This window comes from Mirounga angustirostris, unplaced genomic scaffold (genome assembly GCF_029215605.1).
Source record: "Mirounga angustirostris isolate CCGP_5_RB_7025 unplaced genomic scaffold, mMirAng1.0.hap1 SCAF_13, whole genome shotgun sequence".
Taxonomy (NCBI): domain Eukaryota; kingdom Metazoa; phylum Chordata; class Mammalia; order Carnivora; family Phocidae; genus Mirounga; species Mirounga angustirostris.
The window spans coordinates 34,595,882-34,616,668 of record NW_026991721.1 but is presented as its reverse complement, the minus strand read 5'-3'; the positions used below and the strand labels follow the sequence as shown (position 1 = coordinate 34,616,668).

Here is a 20,787-nt window from a genome sequence, read left to right as displayed (position 1 = left end):
GTTGGGAAGATGTATCCATAGTCTATCTGGGGTCTATTCAGTTCATAAAGGCAAAGCTGATAGTTGACAAAATCACGAAGTAGATGAAATGTGTCTTTGACACTCATTTATTTCCTGGATCATTACACTTCCATCGCCACCTAAGCCTGACATTTTCCAGATGCTTATCACCTTTACATGTGGTTTTGCCTTCTCATCTGTCATTGTTTCCCTAACTTGAGACCTATCCAAACCCAACAACGGGACTTCAGAATATTGAAAGGGAGAATCTGAAAGAAAACTGTGCCATAATCATGAGATTTTAGGTCCCCAAATGCCAGGGACAGGATGTGGCAATTACAGAGGTTAAAGTTTCTATTCACACAGCTTCTATTATACCAGTATTCTTAAATTTTTATTCCACAATTTTTTAACATTTATGTTTTAGAGGGTTTTTTTCTTAATTTTTCTTAACTTTTGGTGCTTTTAGTGGTTTCTGGCTAATTAAATCAGTGTACAAAACAAATTGTGATAAAAATATAAAAATAGCCTCATTAATTGGGAAAATTATTAATTATTGTCTAATTATTGTTTAGAAGATTCAGAACTGTTAAATTGTCAACCCCCCAAATTTATTTATATATTATATGCCATCCAAATCAAAATCCAAGAATGATATTTTGTAAGAAATGGAGTTGATGCTAAAATTTATATGGAAATACAAAACCAGACTGGTCATCTTGAAAAGGAAGAGCCAAGTTGGAGGATTCATATTTTTCGATCTCAAAAGTTACTCTAAATCTTTATTAATCAAGACAACTGGAGGCATTGCCATGAAGATAAACAAATACATCAATAGAACATAATTGATATTCCAGAAATATGCCCAAAGAAATATTCTAATTAATTTTCAAAGAAATAGTTAAAACTAACTCAATGGGAAAATATTAATTTTTTTCAGCAAATGCTGATGAGACAATTTGATTCCACATGGGAAAAAAGAAAACCATGGAACCCTACATAAAATCATCCATAGAAAGTAATTTGAATTGGATTACATACACCTAAAAGTAAATGCTAAGTCTATAAAGCTTCCAAAAGAAAACATAAAAGTATGTCTTAGTGACTTGCAGTAAATAGCAGTTTTTGGGAAAGGCACAAATAGCAGTAAACATAAAAAGAAAAATGTAAATTGGGCTTAATCAAAATTAAAGGGCTTAATCAAAATTAAAAATTTCTGTTCTTTGAAAGGCATTAAGAAAATGCACAGGTGAGACATAGACTAGAAGAAAATATTCAAAAGTCATGTATCTGATAAGTGACTTTATCCAAAATATATAAAGAACTTCCACTGTTCAATAATAAAAAACAAAGAGTTCAGTAAAAATGCGGGGGGGGGGGCGGAATTTGGAAGTACACCTCAAAAAGAAAGTATAAGCATAAACAATAAACATATGATAGGTGTTCAACATCACTAATCATTGTGGTAATGCAAAATAAAACCACAGTAAGATTCCACCTTGCAGTTAATATAAATGCTAAAAGTAGAAAGAGGCAGGGGGAAGGGAGAGATCTCATACTGTAGAAGATATGGAACAATTAGAACTGGAATGTGAAATAGTACAACTATTGGAAAACAGTTTGATAGTTTCTAATAAAATTACACATGAACCTACCCTACAACTGAGGAATTGAACTCATACATATTCATACAAAGTAATTGAAAACCCGAGTTCACAAAAAACTTATACAAAAATATTCATAGCAACTTTATTTATAATAGCCAACAACTAGAAACAACGAAATGTCTATCAATGGGTGAATAAATAAATTGTTGTGTACCGATACAGTGGAGTACTAACTCAGTGATAAAAAGGAATGAGCGACTTACTGATTTATGCAGCAACACGGATAAATCTAAAAACGTGTTAAAGAAAAATACCAGACATAAAAGAGGACTTATTGCATGATGTAATTTACATGAAGTTCTAGAGCTGGTAAAGAGGATTACTGGGATAAAGAGCAGAAATGATTTTTTTTTTTTTTCAGTTAACTTTAAAGGAACAGTAGAGAATTTTCTGGAAGGGATTTTCATGCTGTGTATCTTGACTGGATTAGTATTATATGGTGTATTTACTTGTCAAAACTCAAATAACCATATACTTAAAATCTGTGCATTTCATTATAGATACATTATTCCTCAAAAACTCTCGTCTCTACCAATGGGAAAAAAATCAGTATTTTGATTGTTTCTGAATGTAAACATCTGCACCAATGCTCTGAAACTGTCTTCAAACTCTTAATTGCCTGTGTGCTATTTAGTGTCTCCCCTGCTCAGGAGACACTGAAATGGAAATGCTTACTTTCCCTCACCAACCCAGGACCTTAAAACAGTCAGTACCAGGGTCTACACCACTCTTTGGCCTCAGCATCCCCCAGGCCAAAAGGCTTTATCTGGTTCTTTGAAGACTAGAATACTTCACTTGTGTGTGGAGCCTGGGTGGGACTGGGCGTGAGGGGGTGGGGTGGGGGGGTGTTCTCTGTGACTAAGGAGACAGTTCTATTGTGAGAACGATGCCTGGTGACAGATCCCCTCCTTGTCTCCCCATTTTTTTTATTTGTTCCATATGTTACCTGCTCGCTACTCCTAGGGCTGGTGGGCCACAGGTCTTTGAAAGGGAAAGTTTTGTTCCTTCACTGGCAGAAGTATTGACTTTTCCCATAAGAGGCTGGGACAAATAAAATGGGCTCAGTTTCCCCAAGGGTCTGATTCTTGGGCAAGAAATGCAAAAAGCTGGAGTGTCTGTCCTTGGCCCCCACAAGTGACCTGCAGTAGGACCAACCTGACCCGGGCAGCGCCCCTGGCTCGGGTCACTCCCGCTCCGGACTCACCTGGTGCTGAGGCCCAGCGCCGGCTGCGGGGGCAGCGGGAAGTGCGCGGGGCTTGCATGCGGTGCCCCGGCCGGGGTCCTCCTTCCCCCGCTGCCTCCGCTCTCCCCCCTCCTGCGGGTCCTGTCGCTCCGCGGCGCCCGGCTCTGTCACCGGCCGCTGCCAGCCCTCTCCCGCGGTGGGCAGACAGGGATGGACGGACGGACAGGCCCCGCTGGAGCGGGAAGTGAGCGCCGAGAGGCTGTGCCGAGAGGCGAGCCCTGCCCGGGACCGTCCGGCGCCGCTGCTCCCGAGCCTGGAGGGCCCGCTGTCACTCGCGCAGGAGGCGGCGCGGGGGGGGGGGGGGGGGGCGATGGCCCCGCGATCGGGTCTGCGCGTGGCGCACCCAGCCCAGGGGCCCCATGGATTCCCGCTTCTCTAGATGATGGGGAGGGGAAGGGGAGAGGAGAGAAATCTAACCTGCCAGTAAAACCCACTTGTTAACCTGGAAGGAGGTGAGACTGGGAAAGACTAGCAAAGGTTTAGAGTGGCAGGCAGGTGTCCCTCACCTGATTAACAAGCGTTTGGAAGAATGGTGGGATTGGAAGGGCAAAGATTTTGTTGTGTTTTTTAAATTGCCCAAGAGAAGGGAGACCTCAATCAGTTGTTTAATGATGATGTCCAGAATGCTGGAGAGGCCAAGTTTCCAGAGAGAAGAGGAGCTTGAGAGGTCAAGAGTCCTTCTGAGGTTGCTTTTCTCTAGGGGCATTTGTTGATTTTGAGTCTGGGCTTCAGCAGGAGGCCGAGAATCTAGGCTTTATGCAAGCAGAGGAATACTGGTAGACAAGAGAAATAGCAAGATTTTAGCAGTCTTGCTGGATTGGGGTGACAAATTGCAGGCTTCCAGGGCCTCAAATACACAGCCAATTATTGATGCTTCAAGATATTTTCTGCATTCTCAACCTGCCTTGGGTGGAAGACTATAGTGCTAATTTGAAAATCTCTGGAATGCAGAAATTCAGTGCATTGAGGACGCAAATATTTGAGCTTAGGACTTCGGGGGAGGGGGCCTGGTGATATATCAGTCTCTCTGTTAAAAGTCTTAGAAGGCTGTACTCTAAGAGGAAGGGCAAACCAGAGGTGGAATCTCACACAGAAAGCCGTTCACACTGAACTCAGTTCCTGATGGGTATGAAGTGATCTCCACTCAATGGAGAAACACGAATGCACTTAAGGAAAAATTACTGAAATTTTAGGACCCAGCAGGGTGGCCTGAATATTTAGCCAGAATAGACCTGCCCTCATAAGCCTAGCTTCCACTGATCTCAATTTCTAATTGGATTAAGATGGATCAGGATTTCATGTGACTCTTCAAACTTCAATACAATCTCAGTAGTTCTCAAATTATCGATTTTTTCCATATTTAATGTGCAGTGCTAAAAGAGAGGACAAAAATAAGTAGAAACGAACCCATAGAGTATGACCCCAACATTTCTACATCATGAACTGACAGCAGAGTGGCACAACATTGGGCTTCCAGGCTTATTGTGTCTTCGAAGTCCAAGATTTCCTCACGCATTGTGTGCCTACTAATTACACTGAGTTGAAGTAGATAAGGTAGAATCCCATAGTGCCTGTGATGAGGTTTGAAGTGAAAGAATTCTTGGGACGTCGTCAGTGCAAAAGGGTGGTTTTATTAAAGCACGGGGCCAGGACCCGTGGGCAGAAAGCTGCACTGGGGTCATGAGGCGTGGCCTGTAATACGCTTTCAAGTTGGGAGGTGGTTAGGGATAGCGTGAGTCTCTATGGAATTTTGGAAACAAGGTTTCCAGAATCTTGAAGGAACTAGCTATTGTTAGGAAAAGGTCGGGCGCCTGGGTGGCTCAGTTGGTTGAGCGACTGCCTTCGGCTCAGGTCATGATCCTGGAGTCCCTGGATCGAGTCCCGCATCGGGCTCCCTGCTCGGCGAGGAGCCTGCTTCTCCCTCTAATCCTCCCCCCTCTCATGTACTCTCTCTCTCTCTCATTCTCGCTCTCTCAAATAAATAAATAAATCTTTAAAAAATAAAAAGAAAAAGGTCATTTATTAACGTCTAAGAAAACCTTAGTCATGAGACCCTTTGGATATTGGTGGGTCATGTGCTTGGAGGATGATTGCCAACATATATCTTGGGGGGTAGAGATAAAGGAAGTTCCCAAAGGAATTTTTGTATGTTAAAGTAGACTAACGGGATCCTGGGGGGTTGAGATAATGTTAAGATAAGATTGCCTTTTGCCCTTAGCGAAGTATTAACATCAAGTTAGCTCAGTTCCTAGAGGAATGTCACTATGTTTCAAAGACTCGTGAATGGGCTGTAAGTAGTGAGGAAATTAAATTTTTTCTTTTGCCTTTGTTTCCCACATCACCTGCAGTGGTTGCTCTTAGTTGTGAAATTTGCAGAAGGAGAGCTCCTACTAGAAACGAAAAGGATAAAAAGATATCTTATAAAAATAACAATATTATTTTCAGTGTAGGAGATACAAGGGATAAGAGAAGAGGGCATATTTTTTGTAGGGCTTTCTTGTTTCTGTATACTAACATCCTTCTACTTGCAATTATCTGATACTCCAGGCCATTAAGTATCTGTCTCTTAAACAAATCCTCCACATTGACATCACGAAACAATCGCAGACAGAAACAGGTCCCCACAAAGATGATATTTAGCTGCAAAACATTTTGACACTCAGTTTTTGAAGTCATATCAACTAGATAAATTTAACTGACAGTAATTTTTTTATTATTATTTTAAATCCCTCCACTGAAAAAGTATCAGTTAGCATTCTCGGGCATCATTACATTATTAACTCACAAAGTGTAGATCAGGTGTACTAAAATTTAAGGGAATGGCAGAGTTTGTTTTTTGTGTCTGACTAGATTCACACCCTCCAAGAAAATAATTTCAGCATTAAATAATGGCACATAGGGGCGCTTGGGTGGCTCAGGTGGTTAAGCGGCTGCCTTCAGCTCAGGTCATGCAGGGTCCTGGGACAGAGCCCTGCATGGTGTCAGGCTCCCTGCTCAGTGGGGAGCTTGCTTTTCCCTCTTTCACTCCCCCTGCTTGTACTCTCTCTCTCTAAATAAAATCTTTAAAAATTAAAAATTAAATAAATAATGGCACATAATATTAATATTAATTTGCATGTATTAAATATCCAAAAATATAGTGTCATACTCTGGAATAAGTCTTTGAACATACAGGTATTTATATCTACTTATATCTACAGCCTATATCTGATCCATCCTTGCTATTCTTTTGGCTGATCTTGCTGTAGAAAGGATGGAACTGTCAAAAGGGAAAGAATTTTCTTAGCTATGTTGAATATAAATGTAGCTAATACTCTCTTACTTTTGAGTAAAAGCTCAGTAATGACAATGAAACTATTATAGACTGAGAACTACTGACTAGGGGTCAAAGAAATGTATATTATACTAAATAGCACCTACTAAACCCTGTGTCTCGCTTTATCTCTAAAATGGAGAAAAAAAAATTTATGACGATAGAAACACTTTGGATCTTTTTCACATTATATCATATTATATTATATATAAATGTTATACGTACACAAATATATAAATATATAACAAATAATATATAAGACATATATAATATGTATATTATTTGTCATGAAAATCATGCTGTTTTGCAAGATTTTTCTTTACTTTGTGAAACTCAGGAAAAGGGGCCACCAGTCAGTGCAGAAACCCTAATGAAGCTGGTGGAACACGTGGTGCGTGCTTTCCCGAACCGGGGTCCCTAATTTGCATAAAATGTTTTGTGGGCTCCATGGTAATGCTGTTGTTGAACCAGTGTTGAGGACAAGGTTATCTTTACACATGGGAGGTGAACCTGGATTGACGCGAAAGACAACACAATCATTGCTGCTGTCCATCATCTGGGTAAGAGGCTCTATTTCATACTTAATAACAGATAGAGAAAACCAGTCTAAAGATTAGGCAGGGTTAGGGGTTGGGATTTCATTATGTGGGTGAGTCTCTTTCCTTCCCTTGAATGACTGTAGAATGGGTTAGCAAGATAGTTGCTATCCCAACTATCCCGAACAAGATAATTGGGATGAGATCATAAATATTTACCATGTTAATGACATGATGCTTCCTTGTGACATACTGTAATCTTGGCATCTCAGGAAATATTTCTGATAGATGCCATTCCCATTGTGCCTCCTAATGCTTGCAAACCAGTAAAGTCAGAGGAATGCAAATTAAAGGAAGAGAATATCACAACAATATGATCAGGGGTTCGAAGTAATCACACTGTCGGATCTCCTTCTCTACCAACACACTGACCACGTTTCATCAGTTTCTTTATTTGTAATGGAATGAATAAAACTGATCAGTGAATTCCAAACATTTGTTTTCAGAAGAGGGCTCTATTAAAGTTAGTGCCCATACAGAATCCCTATGTAAAACACAGACAAAAGTAAAGTTGTTTTTTTGAATCATATGTGAAAGCAATGAGGCTTGATTTGTACCATTAAAGAAACAGGAACAATAGTCAAAATCTAATAGAAATAAAACACCATGTTCTAAGAATTTCATAGGCAAATTTTTCTGTGTGTTCAGGGCATAGAAAGCCCTATTTATATTCAAGATGATAGGAAAAGAGAGAAGGATCCTACACATATTTTATAAAACATAAAATCTTTATATCAACTTGCCCCTACAGAAGAATGTAAGAAAGTAAAATGAGAGATAAATAACATGTTGAGAATAATTGTAAAAATCCTAAATAAAATCCTAAAATAAAATTGGAAAAATCCTATTAAAAGGAATTTTTTTTAAAGATTTTTATTTATTTATTTGAGAGAGACACAGCGAGAGAAGGAACACAAGCAGGGGGAGGGAACACAAGCAGAGGCAGAGGGAGAGGGAGAAGCAGGCTTCCCGGGGAGCAGGGAGCCCGATGCGGGGCTCGATCCCAGGACCCTGGGATCATGACCTGAGCTGAAGGCAGACGCTTAACGACTGAGCCACCCAGGCTCCCCTAAAAGGAATTTTATGGTGTTATACATAGAACACATACACACACACAAAGTATGATTTATCTACAGATCATAAACTTTGGTAAATAAAGTGTTGGTGAAAGGGAAATAGGGGTTCTCACCAATGTTGTGTATATACATTGGTGAAGTAACTTTGTAGGAAAATTTGTCAACATGCATTTCAAAAATGCACAGTGCACTGACCTAATGACCACTCCTTATAAATATCCCTACCTTTGTGAACTTATATAAATAAGGATATTCAGGGGCACCTGGGTGGCTCAGGTGGTTAAGCATCGGACTCCTTGTTTCAGTTCAGGTCATGATCTCAGTGTTGTGAGATGCAGCCCCGCATTGGGCTCCACACTCAGCATGGAGTCTGCTTGAGGATTCTCTGCCTCTCCCTCTGCCTCTCCCCCTGCTTGCATGTGCTCTCTCTCTCTCTCTCTCCAAATGAATAAACAAGATCCTTTAAAAAATTTAAAAAAGAAAAAGAATAGGAATATTCACTGCAATGTTATAGTAGTAGCAAAAAATTGGAAACCATCTAAATATTATGTAGTAGCAGAGTTATTAAGTAATTTACGAAAAATATGTCTAATAGAATTCTATGTAACCGATACAGATATCCATTAGGCTTCAATGAACAACATACAGTTTCCCTTGCCTGTTGGCACCAGCATAAGGTACATTATAACATCCCAGTTAAGAACTTTAACTCCAACATGGGAAATCTTCCAAGCACAACTGGTGTTTACTAATTAATTAACATTATGAATGTTTTGTTAGAATATTTATGAGGCTGAGACTGAGGCTAGATTTACGGGAACACAAATCCTTCTGTGTTCTTGCTTTTTATTTTAAAAGCTTTTATTTAAAAAGCTTTCTACTTTCACTTTTGAAGAGCAAATGTCAGTCAAATATCTACAAATAACCGTCCTCAAAGAATAAGATTCCCTGAAACTCTTATTTAGAATGTACTGCCCCTCCATATTGATTCTGTCTGTAAATAAAACGGTCTTCAGTACAAGAATGGATCAATCACAAAAATCTTTGCACTGCCTGGCTTTATGTTGTTCAAAAAATGTATCAAATTACAATTGTTCAGTTAGAATTGATCTCTCCCAAGTCTGTACCTGCAGTGTAGCTTCCAAATCAGAGTGTGATGGCCTTGATGGAAAGTGCTTTTCTTATAACTTTTCAAATCTCCCATTGATTCATATGGCCCTAAAGAATACATATATCTATATAGATATAGATATAGATATAGATATCCCCATGTATACATGCATATGTGTGTATGTGTATGTAACTAAATTGATTTTTAATGTTCAAAGGAAATTTGGGATATAGATTTCCCATAGCCGTTTTGTCTTATTTCTGACTGTATAGCAAAAGTCTTCTGAGTATCTGTTTTTATTTAATAAATTAAAAGAGAAACTGCCATTTCTTTGCACATCTATGATGTTTTAGGCCAGCACTGAGAGACTGATACACATTATGTTATTTAATTTTCCTGGCAACGCTATGGAGTAGATCTTACTATCTTCAGTTTGTAGTGGAGGAAATAGAAGCTCAGAGAGGTTAAGTATATTGCTCAAACTCATATAGCTAATAATTATTACTGCTGGGATTCAAAACTATTTTTATGATTAAAAACTTTAGCCAACAGGGGAGGCTGGGTAGCTCAGTCGTTAAGCGTCTGCCTTCAGCTCAAGTCATGATCCCAGCATCCTAGGATCGAGCCCCATATCGGGCTCGGGCTCTCTGCTCGGCGGGAAGCCTGCTTCTCCCTCTCCCACTCCCCCTGCTTGTGTTCCTGCTCTCGCTATCTCTCTCTCTCTCTGTCAAATAAATAAATAAAATCCTAATAAATAAATAAATTAATTAATTTAATAAAAATAAAAATAAAAACTTTATCCAACATATCTTAAAAAAAGGTGTATGTGGCATAATTGTATTTACTTGATCTCTACCATTTAAAATACTTTTAATTCTGGGGGTACCTGGATAGCTCAGTCGGTTAAGCATCCAGCTTTTGATTTCAGTTCAGGTGTTGGTCTCAGGGTCGTGGGATGGAGCCTGAAGTAGGGCTCCGCGTTCAGCAAAGGTGTCTGCTTGGGATTCTTTCTTTGCCTCCCTCTGCCCCTTGCCCCTCTCTCTCTCTCTCTCAAATAAATAAATAAATCTTAAAAAAAAATACTTTTAATTCTGGTAAGGCAGGTTATTAGCTTCCCAGGTTATGAACCATTATGCACTTGCCACCTAATTATGGCAATTTTATTTTCTAGACTTCCAAAGTATGTTTTCTTGCTATATCCAGAAGCTTCCAAATCAGTCACAAACATCTTAGAGAGAGCTAAAAACTCTTCTACTTCTCAAGTTAATCAAGCCCTCTGTGTGTTCCTAGAACTGCCTGTCCTTACTAAGTTCATTCCCAGAATCATTTGCAATCAGTTGCTGTGAAATTAAAGATGGAGGTCTAATTATGAAAAAATGGAAATGTGCATGCATTTACCAAGTACATATTTAACACAGGATGGGTATATATGTACATATATATATATATATATATATATATATATATATACACAAACATATATAAATATATGTATATATTTAAAATATATATATAAAATATAAAATATATTTTTATATTGCCTCCTAAAAAGTAATCTGTTTAAATTTTTTATGGGTAAACATCCTAATAAAGTTTCAGATTGTTCTGACGTATCATGAGTAATTAATATTATAATTTCATTCCTATTGTTTGGAAGATCAGACTAAAACTAGCAAAGCTAGTAGTTTTTAAAAAGGCAGATGAGACAAATGTATCATTAATAAATGGTAAGGTTAAAGTATAATTTACTGTATAAAAATTAAGTTTAGGGCACCTGGGTGGCTCAGTCAGTTAAGCCTCTGCCTTCGGCTCACGGTCCTGGGATGAAGTCCTGCATCAGGCTCCCTGCTCAGCAGGGAGTCTGCTTGTCCCTCTCCCTCTGCCCCTGCTCATGCTCTCTCTCTCTCTCTCACATAAATAAGTAAAATCTAAAATAAATAAATAAATATAAAAATTAAGTTTAAATGAACTATTTAACTAGAATTTATATATATACATGTTATGTATACATATATAGAGAGATATATAATATAGTGAGAATTTAAGATTGCAGTGTGTGTGGAGGGGTTTGAGGTTAATCTCTTCTCACTTATCTTTTTCTCTATTTGACTCCTGTTTTAAAAATTTGTTGGAACTAATGAAAATAAACTTCTAGTTACAATGGTGATAAATCTATCCGCTAAGACAACTTTTTCTTTTGGGGAATTTTTTTCTGTTTTGGATTTTCCAATCATTAATTACCATCCAGAAATGGGGAAATTCAAGAAAATAAAGTAATAGAACAAATAGAGCCCTAACAGGACACCTGTGGAGCCTCCAGACTCGCAGCCATGTCTCAGCAGTCTGGCTCTGCTTGGATTCCTGCCCAGGGACCAGCAGGACTGATTGTGCCACTTTGTCCTGAGAGTGGGCTTAGCTGGGCCTATCCACTTAGCAAGGTCCCTTCGACCTTGCTATTTCCATGTTTGGGGGAAGAACTAACAACCTAGGCCTGTGTACCTCAGTGCACGGCAATCACCATTCACGAGGACTGGCTCAGGGTTGTCACTGAGGTCCACCAAGCAGGTGTGAAGCCAGAGATTTCGGTTCAAAGGATATAGTAGGGAATCTTGCAGTCCTTCAGGGTATGGACAATGAAGTATGTTGCTTCAGAAGCTGAAAGCAACCATCATGATAACAAAAGAGCAAACCTTAGCATAATTTGACACTGATGAAAACGAGGAGAGAGAAAGAAACCAACTGGGTCCTTGCTGATTTCAGTGAGTTGCTGAAACAGATTCTGAAGTCCATCTCCTCCTTGCACTTGAGACCTTCTATTCTGTTACATCTACTGAGAGTAGAAGGTTACTGTATCTCAGCAGAAGGAAAAAAAAAATTATTCTTGTTTACAAAAGCATCGCAAAGCACTAATTCACAATCAGTTTTCATTATATCAAGGTGAGGTGATTGATGTTATTTAATTGACTTTAACAGTGCATCTTCTATTGATTTTCTTCTTGATGCTTTGCAGTACAAAACTTGACAAGTGGCAGCTTTTTTTTTTTTTCCAAATTAGGTTGTTGAAGATGGTGATGAAATTCACAAATGGTTTTTCCGCCTTGATTAAGTAGGGGAGATATGCCGGAGGCCAACTTCCTGCCAATCACTCCCACTACACCCAGCTGAAAGCAACCTCCTCTCAAGACAGTCTTGCCAGCCTGAAAATCACCACCAGCGCTAAGTTCAGTTGTTTGGATTCATGACAAAATACTGATTGAGAGGGGTCGAATGCCTACTTACTTAGAAGGAAAGCCAGGCATAAGCCAAGGTGAACCGGACAAAATAAAGTGAAGTAGACAGTGAGGCCATAATTCACCTTAAAAACAGGTTAAAGGAAGCGAAGCTAAAGGCGGAGAATGACTGTGTTGTTCCCTGAAGACACTTAACACCAGGACAAGGAGGAGGACACAGGAACAAGAGGCCATGAAAATGTCAAAATATCAGATTCATCATATGAGATGGAATTAGAATTGTGAAAATTAAGCCACATCAGGCTTTCAAGAACGAAGTCCAAAAAAAGATGAAAAATCTAAGTCGTGATATTCATAAAAATACATATATAATACATATGTAATATATATTCATATATATTTATATATGAATTTGCCAATCACATTGTGCCACACAGTCATCACAGTCATTTTTCAGGGGACCTCAGCCCCACACCTGCCATTATGTTTTTGAGGTTGAGGGTTTAATATGTGGTATTCTATTCCCAGTATCTAATTCCCATGCCACATTCACTCTCCCTCCCTCCCTCCGTCCAGCCCTGCCTGCCTGCCTTCCTTCCCTCCTTCCTTCCTTCTTCCTTCCTTCCTTCCTTCCTTCCTTCCCTCTATCTCTTTACTTTTGCCTAAGTTTTCTATCTGAATTTGGCATTTCCTTTCACCCATTTAGTTGCAATGGCACTGGATCAGACATTAAGGTGACCAAGGGAATGAAGAGGGGCAGTATTATATATATCGGGATAAGCTGCGTTGTTTATAATTTTGGAAGGATTTCTTCTCTGAACACACATTCTGAACATTCCTGAGGGAGCGCTTGTCTGTCTCATTAACAATCATTGACTCGAGGACCTGCGCGCTGCCTCGCCTGCCGTGTCCCTCGCCGCCGCCATGCTCTCCATCTGCGTCCCTCTCGCCACCATCGTGGACCCCCATCATCGCCCCTCAAGGGGCTCAGCCTGGCAGACGACGAGAACAGGCCCCCGAGTCCCAGCGGGACCTGCGTGCTGGCCGGCAAGACGGCCAGGAGGACCTTCCAGGAGCCCGCCGAGCCGAAGGCTAAGGTGCTTGGCCCCCGCGTGGAGGACGAGCCACTACTGAGAGAAAACCCTCGTCGCTTTGTCATCTTCCCTGTCGAGTACCTTGATATTTGGCAGATGGATGAGAAAGCTGAGGCTTGCTTTTGGACAGCTGAAGAGGTGGCTCTTTCCAAGGACATTCAGCACCAGGAATCCCTGAAGCCTGAGGAGAGATACTTTCTATCCCACGTTCTGGCTTTCTTTGCGCGGAGTGATGGCATAGTAAATGAAAACTTGGTGGAGCGGTTTAGCCAAGAAGTTCAGATTACAGAAGCCCACTGTTTCTATGGCTTCCGAATTGCCATGGAAAACATCCATTCTGAGATGCACAGTCTCCTCATTGACACTTATGTTAAAGATTCCGAAGAAAGGGAATTTCTCTTCAACGCCCTCGAGACAATGCCTTGTGTAAAGAAGAAGGCAGACTGGGCCTTGCATTGGACTGGGGACAAAGAGGCTACCTACGGGGAACGGGTTGTGGACTTAGCTGCTGTGGAAGGAATCTTCTTTTCTGGTTCTTTTGCAACGATATTCTGGCTCAAGAAACGCGACCTGATGCCTGGCCCCACGTTTTCCAATGAACTTATTAGCAGAGATGAGGGTTTACACTGTGACTTTGCCTGCCTGATGCATACGGAGAGTGAACAAAATTCATATGTGATAATAAAATAATTTTATTTGGATAGAAAAAATAATTTGCTTTTTGTCTATGTATATCTCTAATTTGTTGTATGTATTCTTAATGATAAAAAAAACTGCTTCACTAATTTTAAATTTGCTTCACAAATATTAAAAATTGACATGCCAAGTAAAAGCAAATATATAAAAAGAAAGCATATATAAACTATGGTCAGACTCTCTGTATGCAAATGCATTTGATGAATTGTAGTCACTGAGCACATGGCTTGTCTGCTTTTGAAATCCTATTACAAACATTTCTCCTTCTCTTGAGAGACTCCATAATTATGAATTCCAATCCTATTCTGTGTTCCTATTCCATAATTTGCTAGGCTATTCCTTCTTTTAAAACATTTGTGTTGTTTTCTATCCATCTGCTACCTACTATCTATATATACCTTTATATTTTTATGCTAAAGATTATATTACTATATGATCCTGTGCATGTATCTGTGAATGTGTGTGTGTGAGTATGTGTGCTTTCTGTTCCGTTATTTCATTATGATGAATTCTTAGTTGTAGAATAATAGAACCAAAAGTTATAAATTCCTGTATAGTTTTGCCTTTTTTCCTAGAAAAGATTGTGTTTTTAAAACTCCCATGATTCTGGAGGTATTGGCAGTATATATAAAAAAATAGTATTGCTTTGCAAATGTAATGTGAGAGTCTGGTCCAGTGTCTGTATATGTGAAGGCCACCCAAATATTTTTCTTTGCATCAGAACATTAATCTTCCAATTTTTATTTTCATTAATCAATCATTATTTAATTTCATGGTTATAAAAATGAATAAATTAAGTTTTAGAAGATTTTGAAGAAGTTTTTCAAATTCTCATTTCTACTTGTTTTATGTCAAGAGATTCACAAGCTTAGGAAGAAAAACAATTTGCTTTTTACAAGGTGTGCTTTTAACACAGTATGTTATTCTGAATATTATTTATCATATCTTAATAATTTTGCTGTAAATAATCTTTTAGAAAGACATTTTTATAGAAGGCTGGCTAACTAAACACATACTAAACATATACACATCAGATAAATTGAGGGCTTCTTCTGCCAGGCCATAATGTCTTTGTTGTTACTGTTCTTTATCTATATTGTAGTGATTAAAGAGTATCTAAAATTATATTTTACCTTTTGTTGAGACTTTGAAGATTATAAAAATGAACCTAACCACAACATGTAATTAAATTGGGGCCTTATTAGTAGTTTCTTAAACTTTATATACAAATAGGTTTCATCTTCTGTACCAAGTTAGCTCACCTAGTGGTGGGTGTCTGGAATGTGTTTTGAGGACAGAGAAGACCCATCTTTTTCAGCAGGAGAGTACTTGGATGCTGACACTCAGTGCTCTGTCTCATGTATCATAGTAATAGGAACAGAGTATATTTGCCACAGTCTTGCTATCCAGTACCTACATATTTTTTTTAAAGATTTTTTTAAAAGATTTTATTTATTTATTTGAGAGAAAGAGAGAGAGCACGAGTGGTGGGGGAGGGAGGTGGGGGTGGGGAAGAGGGGCAGAGGGGGAGGGAGAAGTGGATGCCCCACTGAGCAGGGAACCCACCTGGTTGCGGGGGGGGGGGGGGGCTCGATTCCTGGACCCTGAGCCAAAGGCAGACACTTTACTGACGGAACCACCCTGGCACCCCAGACCTTCATATTTCTTAGTAATCCTTCCTGTTGGCCAATATAGATAAACTGCTGTAAGAATACAAGGAAAGGTGAATGAGCCACTTAATGGTTCTAATTCTCTGGAGAAATTGTTATGTAGGAGAAAAAAAAAGAAAAGAAAGGAAATCAAGCATGGGAGGCTATGCAGCAGAATCCCTTTGTTGTTCAAATATTCTGCTTACTATCTCACTTTTCTAGGGCTATGCACCAAATGCTGCTAAATTAACAAGCCTGTAGGTTCAAATGAAGTCATGTTTAAATTGTGCCAGTTCACCTCTCACGTGTCTGACTCTACGGCAAAATATAACGATAGAAGCAACATCTCCCCGTCCCCCCCAGGAGATGTTTAGGAAATGTGTAAAAGGCTCTGTGGTTCGTACAATGATTGGTGGGTGTTACTGGATTTGGGTAGGTAGGGATCAGATAGTTTAGAAAACTGAAACGCACAGGGTAGTTCTGTATAACAAGAGAAATGTCCACATCTGATGTCCGCAGAAATCTCCAATGACCAGGAAGACAAACCTCACTATGGATACACCCCAAGAACTGGACCAGAAGAGTCCTCCTGCTCCAGCCCCACATATCACAAACACTCAAAACTTATTGAAGAATTTAGAGGTGCCTCTTTCACTTAGGATCCACACAGCTTTTATAACGCTAAACACCTCTTTTTATCAGGCCCCAGGGAAATATTTGTTTAATGTCTTTAAAGCAAAGGATGACTATGTGTGAATATGGTGAAGATTTCTGAGTGGTGTCACTGCTGAAAGGAATGCAAGAAGTATTGGAAAGACATTAGTGCTTACATAGAGAAAAGAAAAATTAACTTGTCAAATTCTGTCTTTCAGGTAGCATGCAATCAATTCCTGCATAATTAAAAACTGCAAGAACTGCTGAATATCCATTTTCTTGTTTCTCTCCATGCTCCAGTTTATGTTTCTAGAGTTATTCACAAATTTATGTTATATTCGAAACACTTGTACTTGGATATATAAGGAACATTTTGCAATATTAAGTAATTCATATTACTCTTATTTTTATTTTATTTTATTAATTTATTTGACAGAGAAAGAGACAGCGAGAAAGGGAACGCAAGCAGGGGGAGTGGGAGAGGGAGAAGCAGGTTTCCCACTGAGCAAGGAGCCTGGCTCAATCCCAGGACCCTGGGATCATGACCTGAGCCGAAGGCAGACGCTTAACAACTGAGCCACCCAGGCGCCCCATGACTCTTTATTTTTCTAATCTATTCTTCAACTCAAGTAATCCCCTAAGAGATAGTCTCCACTGATCTCTAAATACTGAGGAGTGAATGTACACCTCAGCATGTGGAGGGATTTCTAGAAGTATTTTTTCTGTCATACTTTATAAAAGCAAATTATTTTGACATAGGTATAAATATGACCTGGTTCATATGTAGTAATATCACATTTCCTCAGTTTTCCACTTCAACAGCCTAGCTAACAATATGCCTACTTCAGTTAAGATTATTGTTATTTTTTCTTGAGCAACTGGTAGGATGGGGTCGCTATTTATGAATACAGGAAGAATTATAGGATGAATGTATTTGGAGACGGGTAAAAATAAATAATATAGGTTTTAGACATGTTATGATTGAGATGTCTGTTGGGCATTTGATCTGCACAGCTCTAGAGCCCTATCTCACATTCTCTTGGTCTTTCTTTTACTTCAAGCATTGAAATGACAACTAGCTTCATGTAGGGATAACCTGGTAGCCTCTGACACAGATACACCTTGAATTCTTACTTCTGGATTCTCTGATGCTGGATATGCAACATCTACTGAATACCACCCAAGCATGAGAAATTTGAAATTGAAGCTTAACACCTACCTCATGCTGTAACCCTTGACCAATTATGGATGGGAATCAGTGGACTCCTTGTTATTCAGATGGATAATATTGAAGCATAATTTTACTTGTGTAATTTTAAGAACCATAGAAATTCATGGAAGAATTAAAGGCCTAAAGGCCTTGAACTAAACCTATTTGATGGCTAAAACAGACCATAAATGATGTGTAGCTATTTATAATCCTTATTTATCCACTTACTATTCTTGTTGGTACTCCTAAACTGTATTTTTAGATTATATTTAAGCTGAAAACAGTTTTCCCCAATGAGCAGAAATATTGATAACATTATTCTTCACATTAGACTATTAAATAGTCTATGATTATAATATTGCTATTTCCTCACTGTCACTGTTACGTGAATTATAATTACATTATATCTTTTCTCATTCTTTTTCATTAACCTATCTACATCTTTGTATTTAAAATAGGTTTCTTGTAAACATCATAGAGTTGAGTTTTGATTTTTTTTTGTATCCAGTCTGTCAATCTCCAACTTAACGAGAGCGTTTAGACCACTTACATTTAATGTTATCATTGATAGCTTTGGGTTGAAAGACAGATTTTCTCAAATAGACCTTCAATTTGACAACTCATCTACCACTAGTTTGAATTGTTGTGTTAATACTGAGTTAAGTATAAAATCTTTTTATTTCAGTAGGGAAAAAACGTTAGCTAAAATGTTTTAGAGTTAGACTGAACAAAGTAAGTGTAATTTTCCCTTTTTAAACAATTCTGACATTTTGTAATCAGATTACACCATACTACAATAAGAATAGTTTTTTAGAGATCTATGCTAAAATTTTACAACCGTCTATTTTCCTAGATGTTTCTTTGAGTAACAGAATGTAGTTTTATTATGATATATTGCTATGGTTTTCTTCTGGCTTTCATCCGTATTTAAACAAAATCCACCTGAAAATGTATACTATCTAGTATTTATCTACTTATCACAGAAGTATGATTTGCAAGACTGAAACTTAAGAAGAGAGGCATCCTTCCTATCTATAAAGGGGTCTCTAACTAGCCAGTTGAACACTAGATGTATTATTGGCATGCTGATAAAGGCATTAAGGGCAGGAAAAACTGCTGTCTGCTTATACATTCCAGTTGGCCTCCCCTATGTAGAACTGAGAAAGTTTTAAGAGAGTGAGATATGATCAGTATTTCCATTTTAATTTCATAAAATAATTCTCTTTTATTAGAAAAGCTATTAAAAATGACCAAATAGAAAACTTTTTAATTCTGTATTAAGAGTCCTTTAACACTTTCTATATTAGTGTTCCCTGTCCCAAAGGTTACTGCTTTCCTCTACTAGTTTGGCTCTGTATACAATAGTTCATCATTTTTAGTCATGTGTGACTAGGCCTTTCAAAGCTCATTTTTCAAAATGGAGATACATTAACATTTAATGAAAAGATTAATTATTTTTGGTTTGGGAGTTCTAATTTGGCAAGAAATTTTAACTTTGTAAGACTGTTTATTATTCTTTATTTTTTCTGGCTTTTCTTGGTATGTTTGTCCTCTGTTCTGTAACTGTTCTTATTAACCTCAAAGCTAATATAATGTTGATTTTTTTTTTCTAAAGTTATGTTTTGTTGGAAATTGAAAGCATTTTCTGATCAAATGACATACAAATTTTTAATTGTGAGACATTTAATGAGATGAAGTGTTAACATGATGGAATATCTAGGAAAATTTATGATCCCTTCCATTACACTGTAGTAACAGAAAACATGTAAGAAGGGCAATTCAGCTGTCAAAATTTCACATCAATACTTTAAAACCATTCAGGTGACTTGAAATTTTGTGCCAATCGTGTTTTAAAGACGTTCCTTTACCCTTTGATAAATGATTAAAAATGCGGTGGGAGCAGAAGAAAGGCTGGAAATGCTGAAGTGAATTCTTAAGATACCACTTGCAGATGTGCTACCAGTTCAAGAAAAAAAAAAAAAAGAAATTAATAGGGGGAAACCTCACTAAAATGGAGTCTGGAGGTGTCAGCAGGGGGAGCTCTCATGCCCTACCACCTTGTAGTCTACTGCAGACCCAAGAGGAGCATACTTGCCCTTGCTCCTGGACACTCACTACTCTGCTATTCCAGCCAGAGAAAGAGATGCTTTCCTTATCCTGACCACCCCTCCAACCAAAAATTCAGCCAATGAAAAGCTGCCACACTTCGAACTCCCCAATTTACTCCAGTCAACTTTTAATTCATAAAAACCTTCCCAACTTACCCCCTTTCTCCTTAAAAAAGCATACCTCTCCTTCATTCCCCAGAGTTTGCCTATGGTTTTGCAACAGCTTGCTTGTCCTGGATTGCAGTTCTCTTTTATTCCCAAATAAACCCATCTCTTGCTGGTAAAATAACGGGCAGGTTTACTTTTAAAGTTAACCATATCATAATTGCTTAATTTTTTTATATTCAATTATTGGGTTCCTTTCTTAATCTTAAGGATTCCTTGGCATTTCATCAATTCTATAATCAACTTTTGTGCAGCTTCAATTTATAAAGACCTGCCAAATAAAAAACGAAATGCAGTTGAAGAGAGATACTTCTTTCTTTCACCTCAGGAATACTACAGTCATGTACTCTGCTATTTTGGGCCACACATTTTTCATCACTTTTGGAAAAAAAAAAAAGTTGCACAGCATAAGGATTAGGAATGTAAATTTTTTGGAATTAGATAAACAGGTCTACTCCCTATATTTGTTAAGAGTTCTGGATAAGTGGAATCAATGGAGGTACAAATGACATATGTCTAAATATTTGAGTCATAAATTACAAAACTTGTGAGTTGTAAATTATTAAATAAAATATTTCCTTTGCTTCTGTTTTGAAAAAATATGCCTTCATAATGACCTGCAGGAACAGGTTTTTATTGAAAATATTCAGTTATCATAGAGTTCTGCATAAAAAACCAGAGGGATCTGGCCACTGGCTTCTAGACTTTGGCCTCCAGACCAGTCCACCACCTTCTTTCCAAAGTCCCTTCTCTGTCCTGTTACAGGGGAGGGTGCGTGGCTGTCTCAGCCTGCACATCCACACTCAGTCCACATCACTGCAAAGCTGCTCTTGACCATTGTTTGGGTTTAAGGTTGTCTGCGTTGGAAGCATGTGCATAGTTGTGGAGAAGCGGAGATGGGTTGCTAGGAGGGTTCATCCCTCAGCCCCACGGACCTGTGCCCTCTGGAGCAGTGCGCGTCAGGACAAGGCTTAG

General features: G+C 38.6%; 1 protein-coding gene across 1 annotated transcript in view; it reads left to right on the top strand.

Moving 5' to 3' along the window:
- Positions 1-15,396, top strand: part of LOC123857294 (ribonucleoside-diphosphate reductase subunit M2-like) — a 226,472-nt gene extending 211,076 nt beyond the window's left edge. The window contains 2 exon segments of the mRNA XM_064576729.1: positions 12,062-13,203; positions 13,206-15,396. Of these exon segments, the coding sequence (XP_064432799.1) occupies positions 13,161-13,203; positions 13,206-14,020 (858 nt within the window). The 5' untranslated portion in view covers positions 12,062-13,160 and the 3' untranslated portion in view covers positions 14,021-15,396.
- The last annotated feature ends 5,391 nt before the right edge of the window (positions 15,397-20,787 follow it).